Here is a 16,116-nt window from a genome sequence, read left to right as displayed (position 1 = left end):
TCAGCACAAGACGGCCTTCAGCTCAGAACTCCAGGGTGTAGAGCTGATGCACATGTGCTGAGGCACACTCAGAAGCTCTCCTTACTTTTCCACCTGTCAGGAGCTAAACCACCAACGAGGCACATGAGAAAGGAGAAGGGTGCAAATTATGTCGCTATGTTAATTTATCTGTGAAGTGCACAGGATTCCATGCAAAGTACAGACCACAGTGCTCTGCAGAGCAGCTGCCAAAATAATACACATTGGTTTTTACTTCTCTAATTTAAAATTAGCAAACAAATGAAAATATTTAACATTTTAACGGTCCACCAAATTTACAAGAAAATTTATAATCAACAAACTTCACAAAATCTACTCAAATTATCTAACAAGCTTTTACTTTATAAACCACCAAATGCACTGTTTCATTTCTTTGTTTGTTTTGGATTTTCTCTCTGTAGCCCTGGCTGTCCTGTAAAGACCAGGCTAGCCTTGAACTCAGAGATCTACCTGCCTCTGCCTCCCAAGTGCTGGGACTAAAAGTATATATCACCAAGCTGGGCTTGACGTTTTATCTCTTGAATTTTGAATGATCTGAAATGTTAGCTATTAAATAAATAGAAATGCAATATTAAAAATAAGGGGGGCTGGAGAGATGGCTCTGCAGTTAAGAGCACTGACTGCTCTTCCAGAAGACTCAGGTTCAATTCCAGCACCCACAGGCAGCTCACACCTGTCTGTAACTCCAGTTCCAGGGCTTCTAACACCCTCATACAAACGTACACGAAGGCAAAACATCACTGAATGTTAAATAAAAGTAAATTATTTTTTAAAAAGTAATAAGAAGCCATAATTTGTACTGCTGTGAGATTTAACTGCTTAAAATATAAGTGAAACCCTTTAGATACTTTTTTCTTTTTTAATCAACAAGCTTTCTTTTTTCATCAATAATTGGTTGGTATAATTATTAAAATTATGCATATGGTTGAACTAAATACACATCAGTCCTTTTTTCTTTTTTTTAATGTGCCTGGCTGTTTTGCTTGCATATATGTCTGTGTACCATGTGCATGCAGTAATACCTTTTTTAATTTATTTTTTTAAAAAAAATATTTTTTCTCATTTTACATGCCAAATCCATTTCCCACTCCCTCCCCTCTTCCTGCTCCCTCCACCTCCCAACCTACCCCCTCCCCACTCCTCAGAAAGGGTAAGGCTTCCCATGGGAAGTTAAGTCTAGCATTGTTTTGAGGCAGGACCAAGGCCTTTCCCCCCCTACATCCATAGAGAATGAGTTTCAAAAAGCCAGAACAAGCAGTAGGGATAAATCCTGGTCTCACTGCCAGTGGCCCCACAATCTGCCCCAGCCATACAACTGTCACCCACATTCAGAGGGCCTAGTTTTGTCCTATGCTAGTTCCCTCGCTGTCAGGCCGGAGTTGGAAGGCTGTCATTAGCTCAGGTAAGCTGTTTCAGTGGGTGTCCCCATCATGGTCTTGACCTCTTTGCTCGTATTCTCACTCCTCCCTCTCTTCAGCTGGACTTTGGGAGCGCAGCCCTACAAGTCAACCTTGAAGGAAGTCTTTGGGAGTGGGGTCAGCTGTCTGAACACTGTAGTCTGATCATCGTGTCCCGCTCTACAGGCATCTTTACATCACTCTACACATCGTGGCTGACTGTGTGAAGCTCTCCCTGGAGCAAGGCTGCCTGTACTGCAATACAGCCTTTTCCATTTGTGTTACGACTTGACCTGTGAGGCCTCTGCTTACTTTCCTGGCTTTATCCATCTGTTTTCTACCAGGTATGAATACAGAGGTTCAAGTTTATTCTTTATTCTTCCCATGAGGGTATCTGGTCTTGGCATCACTTTTTTAACTGAATTATCTTAACACCTTTGTCAAAAGCCAAAAAGCTGGAAACCTCAAGTTCAATGACCCCCAGAGCAAGAGCTAACCTTCTGTCTGTAGATGAGCTTCAGCAGAGGAGGAAGGCCCTCAGGCGGTGTGGCGTGTGCCTATAGCATCTCTGCTGGCCAGAACATTTGCATACCTCTCACCACATTTATCAAAGGGAACGGAGCCTCAGAAATAAGAACTACTGCACATACTATAACTTAATGCTCAATCAACACTCATTAAATAGAACTTTATTCGGGAGTTCTGCTAGGCTTCTTTTCATGCTAACTGCTGGAGGGTTAAATTAAATACCAATATATAATTTTTTAAACATTTACTTTATTTTATGTGTATACTGTTTTGCCTATATATATGCATATATACCACATACCTGTCTGATGATATTGAAGTTCAGAAGAGGGCTCTGAATTGTCCTCAAACTGGAGTTACAGATAGTTATAAACTACTATGTAAATGCTAGGAATCAAACCCAGGTCCTCTACAAGAGCAACAAGTGCTTCTAACTAGTGAGCCATCTCTCCAGCCCAGTGCGTGTATACATGTGTGTGTTTGTGTGTGTGCGGTGTATTTATTTTCCATGTATATATGTGGATATGTGCACATGAGTGCAGGTGCCCTCAAAGACCAGGTGTTTTGACTCCCTTGGAGCTGCATTTGCAGTCAAATGTCAGTCACCTGACACGGGTGCTGAGAACAGAACCAGATTCCCTCTGCAGGGGCAGCTGGCACTCTTAACCACTAAGCCGTCTCTCCAGCCCAATACAAAATTCTAATCTACTTACTAGAAACATTTCCTTTCAGCAAACAGTAAAAACTGATCGACTTAGCCATTTTTAGCAAGGAGAATTATTTTAAGTACTAGAAAAGTGAACCAGGAGCTGGGGCAAGGGCTCAGTTGGTAAAGTGCTTGCCACCCAAGTATTACGAGTTGAGTCTGAATCCCTAGCAGCCACATAAAAAGCTGGGTGTGTGGTGGTGTACCCCTGCAATCCTAGCACTGGTGACGCAGAGACAGACAAGATTCCTGGGGCTTGCTGGCCAGCTGGCCAACTTAGGCACTGGTGAGCTCCAGGTTCTGTGAAACCCTCACAAAAAGCAAGGGGAGTCTAGTACAAACGTGAGTACCTGCATGCAGACCCACAGCGCCCCAGAAAACTAGGCAAAGCTCTATGTGCTGTACTCCAGCACCAGGGGAAGCAGAGACATGAGGATCACTGGAGTTTGCTGGCCAGACAGCCTACAGTATATACATCAAGTCAGCCTGTTCTAAATATATTGTAAGGTCAAGGCCTGACACATGATACCACTACCCAAAATTGTCCTTAAAAACAATGAACTTAGAACCAACATGATGACAGAGTCAGGAGCATCTCTGAGTCTGAGACCAGCCTGGTCTATATCGTAAGTTCTAGGGAAGCCAGGACTAGTATATAAGGAGACCCTGTCTCAAAACACAAAAACAAACTTGAGAGGCTTGGGAGGCTTGATTGGGAACACCTGTTACTCTTGCAGAGGACCTGTTCAGTTTCCACCACCCACATAACAGCTCACAGCTACTCTTGACACCAGTTCCAAGGGATGCAAAGCCCTCTTCTGATCTCCTTGGGGCCAGGGTTGCATATGATGCACATACATGTACATAGACAAAGCATTCATACACATAAAATAAGAAATTTTCTTTTTAATTTTTAAATGCCTGGAGGGGCATGACTGGAGAGATGGTTCAGTAGTTACAGAGTACTTGCTGCTCTTTTGAACCTGAGTTCAATTCCTAACACCCACAACTTTTTTGTTGTTGTTTGTTTTGTTTTGTTTTTCTCTGTATAGCTTTGGTGCCTGTCCTGGAAGTAGCTCTTGTAGACCAGGCCGGCCACGAACTCACAGAGATCTGCCCGCCTCTGCCTCCCAAGTGCTGGGATTTAAAGGCGTGCACCACCACTGCCCAGCCCACAACCATCTTTAACTCCGGCTCCAGGCATGCATGTTTACAGAAATACATCTAGGCAAAACATACATATTACAAATTAAATAAAAAACTAATGAACATGGAGCTTGGAGAGATGGCTCAGCGGTTAAGAGTGTATACTGTTCTTGTAGAGGGCCTGAATTCCATAACACCCACAGGAGGCAGCTCCAAACCACCTGTAACTCCAGCTTCAGAGGATGACACCCTCTTCTGGATGCCATGGGCACACATGTGTGCGTACACAAACACAGATACATATATACACATAGTAAGCTTTTTTTTCAAGAAAGCACTTTAAATGAATGTTTAGAAAGTGTTTAAAGTCAACAACTCACATATAAACCTGGAAAAAAAAGGCTGACCCTGCATGGCTACTATTAACTATTTTTTCCCCAAGAATAAACAGCAGAGAGCTGAAATTTTTCCAATCTAACATAACTTTTCCCCCTTGAATGCTGACATTCGGAAGAATGCTGGATAACAAGGTGAAGAATAATAGGAAATATACATACATATGATTGTTAAATACCCTCTAGATTAACTGGGGATCTTCGATTGTCCTTTAAATTAAAAATTGCTTCAAATATGCAACTATCTCCTATGCCTCCTGCTATTTCACTTTCGAGCTGTTAGTTCATTGTACAGAATTATGAACTGAAGTTGCGACTGAGGGCGTTTTTTAACACTTTAACAGGTGACAAGAAATGACAGCTGTCAAATACATAACATCTCTCTATACTCGCTGTGTTTTTTACTCCTGGTAAGCCAGATTATCTGTTCGACTCCTATAAATTACTCAACAAAGTAAAACAACTTCCTTGTGTCATCAGCTCTCAAAACACCTGAGACGCGCTTCATGAAGAAGCTGATTAAAGCGAAGGCCCGAGTAACTTTTCCCTAAGAAAGCAAAGTATAACATTCTTCCTCACAAACTTGAAGTCACTGTTTTAGGAAGCATTCCAACTGAGATTTGGGACAGTGCCGCACACGAAAGAAACTTTTAACTCCGGATCCAAATCAACGTTCCTCTTCTTCCTCCCTTCCCCCAGGAGTCGGGGGAGGGGGGGTGGAGTGTGAAAGTGCCGCGTTGCAGCCACATCCCTGCACGCTGCGTCCGCGGGGCGCCCCGCACCCTAAGCGGGCCCCTCAGAGCACCCTGCGCCGTCCTCCCCAGCCCGCACCGCAGCGGCGCCCCGTCCACACCCGGCCTGCAAAGCCTCTGGAGCTGCACGGCCTCCCGGGCGGCTCACCATCGCAGCCCCAAGACCGAAGAGGAACAGGTGGGCAGGCCCGCGGCTGGGGAAATCCGTTATCGGGGCTCGGGATCCATTGGCGCCAACAACTTCTCCCGCGAAGTGGCAGAAGCGCAAGCGGCGGCGCGCGGCGATGACGTCAGGAGGCGCGCGCTCGCCGCGCGGCCCCGCCCCCAAAGCGGGAGTTTCACGCTTGGGCGCGGTACCGCCCCGGCGGCTGGAGGATTGCTGCTGCCTCTGTAGAGTTCGGTGTGCGCGTGCGATCGCGACCCGGACGCCCAATCTGTGAACTGAGGCTGACTTCCTCTAAGGCGGGTTCCCAGGTGCCTTCCTTCCGTGTACACGTGCACAGCAAGGGCAGTGCTCGGCAGCAACTTCCAGTAGGTTTTACTCCCACCCTCAATAAAATGAAATGTATTCGATACTCACTGCATACATCAACTGTTCCCCCTCAAACTTTACTCTGATTTGTTTTGTTTTCTTTTTAATGTTTGACCTATCGATTTTGGCTCAAACTAAGAGACCCACAGTTAGAAAAGTCCCAGGATAAAGAGCAAATATTTATTACTTTTTACACGTTTATTTATTGGCGGTGGAGTTCGCCAGTGACATCAAAGAAAAGCTTGTGGGAGCCCTTCCGCCACGTGGGTACATGTTTGCTTTAAAGGGACTATGTTTGCTTTAAAGGGACTATGTACATTAAAGGAATATTTACGTTAAGTTTTTTTCTTTTAAATATTTATTTTTATTTCATGTGCATTGGTGTTTTGCCTCCATGTAGGTCTATATGAGAACCTCAACTCTCCTGGAACTGGAGTTACAGACAGTTGTGAGTTGTCATGTGAGTGCTGGGACTTGAACCTGGGTCCTCTGGAAGAGCAGCCAGTGCTCTTACTACTGAGCCATCTCCCCAGCCCCTGCATTAAGTTTTGTTGTTGTTTTGAGACAGGATCTCATGTGTACCATCCTGGTCTCAAACTGTTCAAGTCCCTGAGCATGACCTTGAACTAATAATTTTTCTACTGTCTCCTAAGCGCTGATATTTCATGTTTATATACCAACATTCCTGGTTGATATATATATATATATATATCAACATGCAGGGGATCAAGCTCTGAGCTACTATGAACAAATGCAACCAACTGAGCAACCCCAGCCCCAACAGCTCTTTGTTTTAAAACTACCAAACTACAAAAACTAGCCCCTTAATTCCTAAAGCTTCAGTAAACTGTTTAAAGAATAGTGAAGTACCCAGGTAGTGATGGCACACTCCTTTAATTCCAGCACTTGGAAAGCAGAGGCAGGCAGATCTTGGTGAGTTTGAAGCCAGCCTGGTCTACAATGTGAGTTCTAGAAGAGCCAACAGAGCAGTTACACAGAGAAACTCTGTCTCAAAAAAGCCAAAAGAAAAAAAAAAAAAGAATAGGGAAGTCGACCTTTAATCTGAGTACTGGGAAGGAAGAGGCAGACAGATCTACAGGAGTTCAAGGTCAGCCTGGTTTATGGAGCAAGTTTCAGGACAGCCAAGACTTCATAGAGAAAGCCTGTTCAAAATAATAAATTAAAGAGAGAGAGAGAGAATGATAGTGAAGTCTGAAGCAATGCATATCAAGATAGACACCCACAGAAAAACTAGAATCTGAAGAGAGTTAAGATAAGCAAGTCTCAAGAAGGAGCGAGGTTGTTTCACTCTGTCAGTTTGGATAGCTGGCTTTGGTATGTGACTCAGGTGGACCCGGAACTCATGATAATGCCTCTGCCTCCACCACCCCACTGCAGGGATTACAGGGGTAATCCTGTAATCCACACCTGGCCGGCAGGTTTCCGATTAATAATTAAACAACTTGGTTGTGGAATAGAATGTAACATTTGCATACAATTTCAAGAGAAAACATGAGATTATCCAAGAATTTAGTGAGGAGAGCAATATCAAACTTTGGCCTTAGACTTTCAAATCTTTTTCTAACTCTTCCGGTAGGGCCTTGTCCCTTTCTGACCCTGTATCTACCAGGAGAGGCTGTAAAGCATTCAGGAATACAATAGTGTGTATTTACTAGATATCTATTGCGACATGATTTTGGTTTTGTTTTGTTTTTGTAACAGAACTTCTCGATGTAACACTGGCTAGCCTGGAACTCACTACCCAGACCAGCCTGGCCCAGAACTCCAGAGGTTCACTTGCCTCTGCTTCTCTGATGCTGGGATTAAAAGCGAGTACCACATCCTGCGTCTTTTTTATATGTGCAGCTCTGCACTGTTCTAGGTTGAAATTCACCACTAAGAATAAAAATCTCCTAGCTGGGCAGGGGTGGCGCACACCTTTAATCCCAGCACTTGGGAGGCAGAGGCAGGCAGATCTCTGTGAGTTCGAGGCCAGCCTGGTCTACAAGAGCTAGTTCCAGGACAGGCTCCAAAGCTACAGAAAAACCCTGTAGAAAAAAAAAGAATAAAAATCTCCTATTAGAAACAAGTGAACTGTTTCTATGAGCAAGACTTCACTGCCCAGGTCCCCCCAAAACCAGGTACTCTGTTCCTCTCCTCTTTGTGCTAGTTATGTGACCATAGAGAAGTAATTGTGACTCAGTTTCCTTACCTGGTAAAGATGGAACTGTCCCTGACACACATCAAGTAATGATAGCATTTTTGGGGGTGGTAGTTATTTGCTTTGGCTGGAGTTTAATCCAGACAGTCTTGGTATGTAACCCAGGCTGGCCTCAAACTTGAGCTCTTGCCACCTCAGACTCCCACATTCTAGGATTACAAGCATGCACCACTATGCATGGATGATAATCGTGTTCTTACATCAATGCTTGCCTTTATTACTGTGGAGTTCGCACATGTGTGGCAGAAATGACCAGGGAGACCCTGCCTCATCAACAAGGTGGAAGGAAAGAGACAGCACTAGAAAACAGTCCTCTGACCACCGCACACTGTGGTGGGCGTGTGCTCACACCCAGAGACACAAAATAAATAAGTAAAAATAAATATAAAACTCGAGAGCCTTCCAAAAATACAGTATTCTGCCTGCAGGCCAGAAGAGGGCACAAGATCTCATTAAGGCTGGTTGTGAGCCACCATGTGGCTGCTGGGAATTGGACTCAGCACTTCTGGAAGAGCAGCCAGTGCTCTTAACTGCTGAGCCGTCTCTTCAGCCCCTTACTGTACAGTTTTGTTTAGGGAAATAACTGATTGTGGAAGACTAGGTCTGTTTGATCCATTGAGAAATCAACAAAATCTGTGAACCAAATCCCTAGAAAGACACAGCAGATATACGATACAATTTTGTTCATACAACCTTAGGGGAACTAAACCAATGTAAATTATTCATTGTGTTATAATCAATAAATCAATGACTAGGTTGCATAAAACTTTCATATGATAGCTGTTGTGGCACACACACTTAAGCCCAGCACTCAGAGACTGAGTCAGGCAACTTTCTGTGAGTTTAGGGCAACATAGTGAGACCCTGTCTCAAGTAATAAAAGACAAAATATGAGGGTTACTCCTCTTACAGAGGACCCAAACTGGGTTCCCATGAAATTGAAAATTGAAACTTATGGCCTGGAAATTCTGAAGCATGCATGGGCAGCCCGTATATGACAGTTCTGGTGAACTTGTCCCTATTGGGTTTCATGGTCTAAGTTGATGAGGACAACTTACCAGGTCTCTTCCTCAAGAGGGCACCAGATCTCATTACAGATGGTTTTGAGCCATTATGTGGTTGCTGGGAATTGAACTCAGGACCTTTGGAAGGGTAGGCAGTGCCCTTAACCACTGAGCCATCATGGCAGTTCACAAATTCCTGGAACTCCAGTTCTTTGGGATTTATTGCCCTCTTCCAGCCTTCTCGGACACTGCACATACCTACACACAGATGCATATCTACACAGAATTTTAAAATGAATCTTTTTAGAAATAAAATAAAATCCTAACCATCAAGACAGAAAGAAACCTGCAAAAAGGGTATATCATGGAAATTTATTAATTCTTCTATAATAGGTGTATAGTGGCTCACTATACACAATCCCAGCGATTGAAAAACAGAGGCAAGAGGATTTCTGCAAATTTCAGGACAGCTTAGTTGTATAGCAGCAAGTTCCAGGAAAGCCAGGACTGCCTAGAAAGACCTAGTCTCAAAAATGAAAGAAAAAGAAAACTCGTATACTTTTTGTATTGTATTATTTTTCAGCATTTTTTTTTCTTTTCCTTTTTGAGACAGGGTATCACGCATCTTAGGTTGGCCTCAAACTTGCAACGTAACTGAGGCTGATCTTGAACACCTGATCCTCCTTTTTCCACTTCCCAAGTGCTGAGTTGGATGATAGTCCTGCACCGCCACACCCACTGTAAAACAAGTCGGAGATCAAACCCAGGGCAGTTCTGCAAGAGCAGCAGATGCTCTTAACTGCTGAGCCATCGCTCCAACCCATTTGCTGTTATTTGTTTGTTTGACTGATTGGTTTTCTTTTAATGATTCGAGACCCAGGGTAAAAAAGACACATTTGAAGGGAATTATTACATATTAGATCTGATTATATGGTGCTCACAGGCTATGGCTTAATCCTTAAAAGAAAGGCTGTGGGAAAAAAAAATTTAACTCTATCAACAAAAATAATTTTGTGAAAGCCAGAGCTATTTTCTTTCCCACTTAGGAACAGATCACTGATGGGGAAATTGTCTACATTCCATGAAAAACTCTTTGTCCGAAAAGTTAGAATATTGACATTAGAATCTTTCTTAGTTGTTTCTCGGTTTGTGAATAGTTCGATCTAACAGTTTCTAATAGGCTTACGTGATCTTCATCCCCAACACAGAGAGGAAAGGCAGTGCTCTGAAATTTTTGAAAATGGCATAGCAGCAGTAGGCCAGGATACCAACACAAGGCACAGGAGCTGATTCTTGGCCCTCCTTTATATTCTAATTGCAGGCATGGATAATTGCAAACCACTTGAGGGATTAAATGGCCTCTGTAGCAATGCCTCTGTCTTCTGCTAACTTGTCTAAGCTGTAGGACGCACCCCTGATTCACTTTGAAACCATCTTCAAGAGCACAATGCTCACATTGTCTTTCCCTAGACTTTGAAAAATCAAGGGAAATCAATTGCATTTTCACTGTGCTGCAACAAAACGACCTTCCACCCTCTGGATAAATATTAGCATGCCCTGCTCCGTCAGGGTTTATTGGAACACTTTCCCTATAGACAACAGTCTGTCAGGCAGCTTCTCTGTGGCAGCTGGAGGTCCACAGTGGTTGTGTTGACCTTGAAGCTATTTAGGAACACAACCATCAAAACCCATCACCATTAAGGTGCGAGTATTCTAACTTAGGGAATCAGGTACGAACTATGCCAATTATCTTTATTCTTAGATGATGTCCAGTTATCCTTGATATGTTAACACTTGAGTAATGTAGGTCTGTAAAAACTTGTCTGGTGGTTTTCATATCCTATAAATAATAGAAAATTTCTGCCAAGTCAATCTGCACATTCACTTACTTGAAAAGGGACTTTTCCCTTCAGAATAATAAGATAATAAAAAGTATATCGTTTCTCTGTTAATGTACATATTTGATTATGTACATAATCCCAAACTATAACTTCCTAAAATACTCATTGGCCATTGTTTTTAATTGTGTTTCTTCAGTAGTAGGGATTGAGCCCATCAGACCTCGCCCACACTATGTATCACTTCATCACTGAATTATAGCTCTGTCTTTTCTCTTTTATTTTGTGCTAGAAGACCTTGAACTTATTGAAGGCTTGTTTTGTTTTATTGGCTTAAAGGAGGGGTTGTTTATCTTCTAGTCCAATTTGAGCTTGAACACACTAGTAGGCAAGCATGACCTTGAACTTCCGATTCTGCTGGCTCTACCTTCCAAGTAACTGGAATTATAGGCCAACACCACCAGGCCCTACTCTCACAGGCAATTTTTGGTTGGTTGGTTGGTTGGTTGGGGTTTTTTTGTTTTTCGAAACAGGGTTTCTCTGTAGCATTGTAGCCTGTCCTAGAACTTACTCTGTAGACCAGGCTGGCCTCAAACTCTCAGAAATGCGCCTGACTCTGCCTCCTGAGTCCTGGGATTGAAGCCAGAGCTATTTTCTTTCCTACTTAGGAACAGATCACTGATGGGGAAATTGTCTACATCCCATGAAAAACTCTTTGTCCAGCTCTCACTGGCAATTTTAGGGCACGTGTAGACAGAGGAATAAATGTTCTAACAGCATTTTGCAGTGGTAGTAGGATTTATGGTCAGTGTAATCTTTTTCCCCATGTGTTATAAGGCAATTACAGAATTGCTGTTGATTCATAGGAATAATGCGAGATACAGCCAGTGAAGGAAACTACTGTCCCTTCCTTGCAGACTCCTGCCATAGGAAGACCAGGCACATGTGGGATACCATAGGCCTCTAGGACCTTTTTGGTTTTAGATCTGTGTTTGTGTGTGTAGCATGAATATTCATATACATGTATATTGGAGTGTGTGGGCATATGTGTATGTATATTGGTTCACATACACATATGCTCAGGATGTAGAGGCCCGAGACTGATATCAGCCTCTACAGCAAGTACTTAGCTACTGAGCCACCACCCCAGATTGATTCTTTTTTAAGATTATTTTATTTTAAGACAGAACCTTGTGTAACGAAAGCTGGCATCAGGCACACTAATTACAGAGAATGGCCTTGAATTTATTATTATTATTTTAAGATTTTAAGTGTATTTTAGTTTTTTTTAAGTGTATTTTATGTGTATGAGTACTCCACCTGCATATATGCTTACATACCAGAAGAGGGCATCCGCCCCATTATGGATAGCTGTAAACTACCACGTGGCTGTTGGAAACCGAACTCAGGACCTCTGAAAGAGAGACCAGTGATCTTAATTGCTGAGCCATCTCTCCACCCCCAGACCTTTAACTTCAGATCTTCCTGCTTCCACACCACAAATGCTGACGACAGGCATGCACCACCGTTCAATGAGTACTGTGCTGAGAATCGAACCTAGGGCTTCAAGCATGCTAAGCGCACACTCGACCCAACTGAGCTGCATCCCCAGCCCTGCTGCTGTCTTTTTAAAAGATGGTAGCTAATTAGCCTACTTTGTGTACACAGTATGTTTGTGTCTGTGCACATATATGGGAATGCACACATTCATGTCTCCTCGTGCGGAGAACACCGAAAGGAGGGTGCCCTGCATTGTCATTCTACTATTCTCTTGCGACAGGACTCGCTAACCCTGGAGCATCTGGGCCAGGGAGGCTAGCTGGTCAACAGAATCTCTGTTCATGCCTAGGAGGACAGCTGTGTAAAAGTAGGAACGGTCTTTCCTTTCGACCCTCTAGACTGTGAGAGTTTCAGGGGCCTAGAGAGCACCAGCTTGTACATCTTCTTGAACGGAGTGCTGGAATGCTTCTCCAGATCCTGAAAGGTGTCAGGGCTCAAAAAACTGCCACACCTGAAGATGGATGTCCTTGCCAGCCGTGGCAACCCTTCAATCCTTCCCTACTCCCTGGATATTGAATGCTACCTGTGTGCGTTATACAGATATTTAAATGCATTTCTTTATAGTTTATTTATATTATATCATCAAAGTATTTTTGTGTGTGGAGAAAAGAAAATCTGCCCCTCAAAACTGGGGCTTACAAAACTGTAGCCATGACAAATTTCAAAACAACAGTAACAAGAAAACCCAAGGTCTCAATGTATGGCATTCACTGGAACAGAACTCAATATATAGACCAGGCTGACTGAAATCTCCCAGAGATCTGTCTGCCTCTGCCTCAAGTGCTGGGATTAACCACACCAGGCTCTGTGTTGAACTTTCTCTTTGTATGTACACTGGGGATTCAAATTCAGGTCCTCGGGCCTGCACAGGAAGTGCTTGGAACCACTAAACCATATTCCCAAGTCCAATCTAATCAAATTTTAAGATTTTATTGATGGAGTACAAGAAAGCAATTTATTGGTTTCTTTATATTAACTTTCTTTTTTTCAAAGATTTTATTTATTATGTATACAGTATTCTGCTGTATGTCTGCCTGCAGGTCAGAAGAGGGCACCAGATCTCATTACAGATGGTTTGAGCCACCATATGGTTGCTGGGAATTGAACTCAGGACCTCTGGGAGAGCAGCCAGTCTCTTAACCACTGAGCCACCTCTCCAGCCCTCTGTATTAATTTTGATTTTGCAACTTTACTATAGCTGTTCATTTGTGCCAGGATTTTCAGCTGATTCTTTGGGATTTTCTGCATAAAACAGCCATGACTGTAGAAGAAACGGCGGGCTGCTTCCCGCCACCCGTCCAGCTAGCTTTACCCGAAATAATTACATGGAAACTATATTAATTTAAGCACTGCCTGGCCCATTATTTGTAGCCTCTTATTGGCTAACTCTTACATATTGATCTAACCCATTTTTAATAATGTATGTAGCACCATGAGGTGGTGGCTTACCAGGAGGATTCTAACCTGCAGCTGTCTCTGAGAGGAGAGTCATGGCGTCTGCCTCACTGCCTTCTTCCTCCCAGCATTCTGTTCTGTCTACTCCACCTACCTAAGGGCTGCCTATCAAAAAGGCAAGGCAGTCTCTTTATTAACCAATGAAAGTAACATGACCCTTCTCCATCACATGATCACCTATAAATTTATATTTTTTGTTGCTTCCCAGTGTGTACATTTTGTGGTTGCATTAGGTAGAAATTCTAGCATGGTGCTGAACTGAGAGAAGAAAGTAGGTGTGCAGGTCAGTGGTAGAGCATTAGGGAAGTCCCAAGGTCAATCATGAGGACTGCACACACTAACAGTGATGAGAACAGACATCTGCTTCTTCCTGACTTCGTTGGAAAGCATCTGGTTTCTCATCAGGAAACTTTAACCTCACTAAGTTGCACACATACACATTCTTTTTAACCTTATAGATTTTTTTTTCAGCTGAGTGTGGTGGCACACACCTTTTTCCCCAGCACTCAGGAGACAGAGGCAGGAAGATCTCTGCGAGTTTGAGGCCAGTCTGGTCTACAGAGGGAGTTTCAGGATAGCCAAGGCTACACAGAGAAACCCTGTCTCAAAAAAAGTTTAGATTTATTTACCCATATTTTATGTGAGCGCATCTGTTTGCCTGGGTGTGTATGCATATGCCACACAGGTGCCATTGGACGTCAGAAAAAAACGTCAGACTCCCTGGAACTAGAATTGTGGATGGTTGTCTGCTGTCATGTGAGTGACTGGGAGCCAAACTCAGATCCTCTTCAAGGGCAGAGGGTGCTCTTAACGGCTGACCCTTTTGCCAGCCTCAGTCACTATAACTTTTAAAAAAAATAAACAAATAAAATTAAATATATAAAAGAAGGAAAATTAAAACTGAGTGGTGGTGATGCACACTTTTAATCCCAGTACTTGGGAGACAGAGGAAAATGGATCTCTGAGTTCAAGGCCATCCTGGTCTACAGAGCTAGTTCCAGGAGAGCCAGGGCTACACAGCGAAACTCTATCTCAAAAAAATCGAAAGAAAAAAAAAGAAAGAAATAAGAAAGGAGAAGAAGAAGGAAGAAAAAGGAGGAGGAGAAGAAAAATTAAACCAAAACTCACCATCCAACCACAAGTTGGTAGAAACTGTGAGTATTTTCTTATAATTTTGTGTGTTGGTAACGATCTGATTCATTCATAAGTCATGCTGTTTTTGACTCAGCTATTCAATTCACCTCCAAGACACACAGTCAGCCACCGAGCTGCACCTTTAGTTCCACCTTAAGTATTTAAATGTCTCGGCATGGTCCTCAAAAACAGTAATAATCCCTTTGGAACACACTGGTCATAGTGGCACGTGGGCTCCTTGGCAAAATGCTGTCTCAGAAAAAGAGAAAAATTGCTCTACCCATTAACTCACAGCAGCCGTGGCTGCCTACATAAGACCAGCAGAAGAGCCAGGCCTGGTGGTGCTTCAGTCCTAGCATTCATGTCGGCATGTCCCTGTGAGTGCCTGGTCAGCTTGGTCTGCATAGCAAGTTCCAGGACATCCAGAGCCACATAGTGAGACCCTGTCTCAAAAATCAAGCAAAACCGACCTACACAAGATCAAGCCAGTCGGTATTCCAGCAGGACAGGGGAGCTATTGGCAACTGATGACTTCTGGGGTTGGGTCAGTTTTCTTTAAGAGTGTGGCCCTTCCTAGGTTGACCATACTCCATGAGTATACGGGCAGTACAAATCAGACTCAGTAGATATCTGGGAATTCAAAGTCAGCATGTTCTATATAGTAAGTTCTAGGGCAGCCTCTCTCAAACGCACAACGTTGGGAAGGGGTGGGAAGTGGGGGGTGGATCTGGGAGGAGTTAGAGAAAGGGAAGGATGGGGATGAATATGCCAAAATGCTTTTTATACATATGTGAAATTCTCAAAAAAATAATAAAATATATTTTAAAGGAGAAAAATAATTGAGTCATGATTAACTTCAAGAATTACTGCACTGCCTGCTCTTCCAGAGATCTTGAGTTCAATTCCAGGCAACCACATGGTGGCTCACAACCATCTGTAATGGGATCTGGTGCCCTCTTCTGAATTGCAGGCAGAACACTGTATACATAATAAATAAATAAAATATTTTTTAAAAAAAGGAATTACTACACCAAAGGGTGGTGGCACACACCTTTAATCCCAGCACTTGAGAGACAGAGACAAGAGGATCTCTGTCAGTTCAAGCCTAGACTTGTCTACAGAGTGAGTTCCCAAACAGCCAGGACTCCACAGAGAAACACTGTCTCCAAAAACCAAAAACCAAACCAAGACAAGAAACCCCAGACACGATCTAGATAAAGGGAGAATCACATCGCAGTGGTGGGGACCCACCTGGGAAAACACTGAGGCTGAACTGGGTGTGGGCAGCTTAGTGTGTGTCAAGCTAGAGGAGGTGTGCACACACAGTCTCAAGTGATGATAAGGGAAGCCCGAACCGGGTCAGAGCCGGACTTTCAACACTGCCTCTCACTGCCACTTACTGGACTCTT

General features: G+C 43.3%; 1 protein-coding gene across 1 annotated transcript in view; it reads right to left on the bottom strand.

The window, feature by feature from the left end:
• Rfc1 (replication factor C subunit 1) overlaps positions 1–15,070 on the bottom strand; it is an 80,078-nt gene extending 65,008 nt beyond the window's left edge. The window contains exons 1-2 of the mRNA XM_087909480.1: positions 15,000–15,070; positions 5,112–5,397 (exon numbers count right to left, since the gene is read on the bottom strand). Coding sequence (XP_087765606.1) covers positions 5,112–5,397; positions 15,000–15,070 — 357 coding nt within the window. The remainder of the gene's footprint in view (positions 1–5,111; positions 5,398–14,999) is intronic.
• Positions 15,071–16,116: the final 1,046 nt, after the last annotated feature.

Source organism: Myodes glareolus, chromosome 8 (genome assembly GCF_982192425.1).
Source record: "Myodes glareolus chromosome 8, mMyoGla1.1, whole genome shotgun sequence".
In the NCBI taxonomy this organism is placed as follows: Eukaryota; Metazoa; Chordata; class Mammalia; order Rodentia; family Cricetidae; genus Myodes; species Myodes glareolus.
This window is presented reverse-complemented; position numbering and strand designations above follow the sequence as displayed.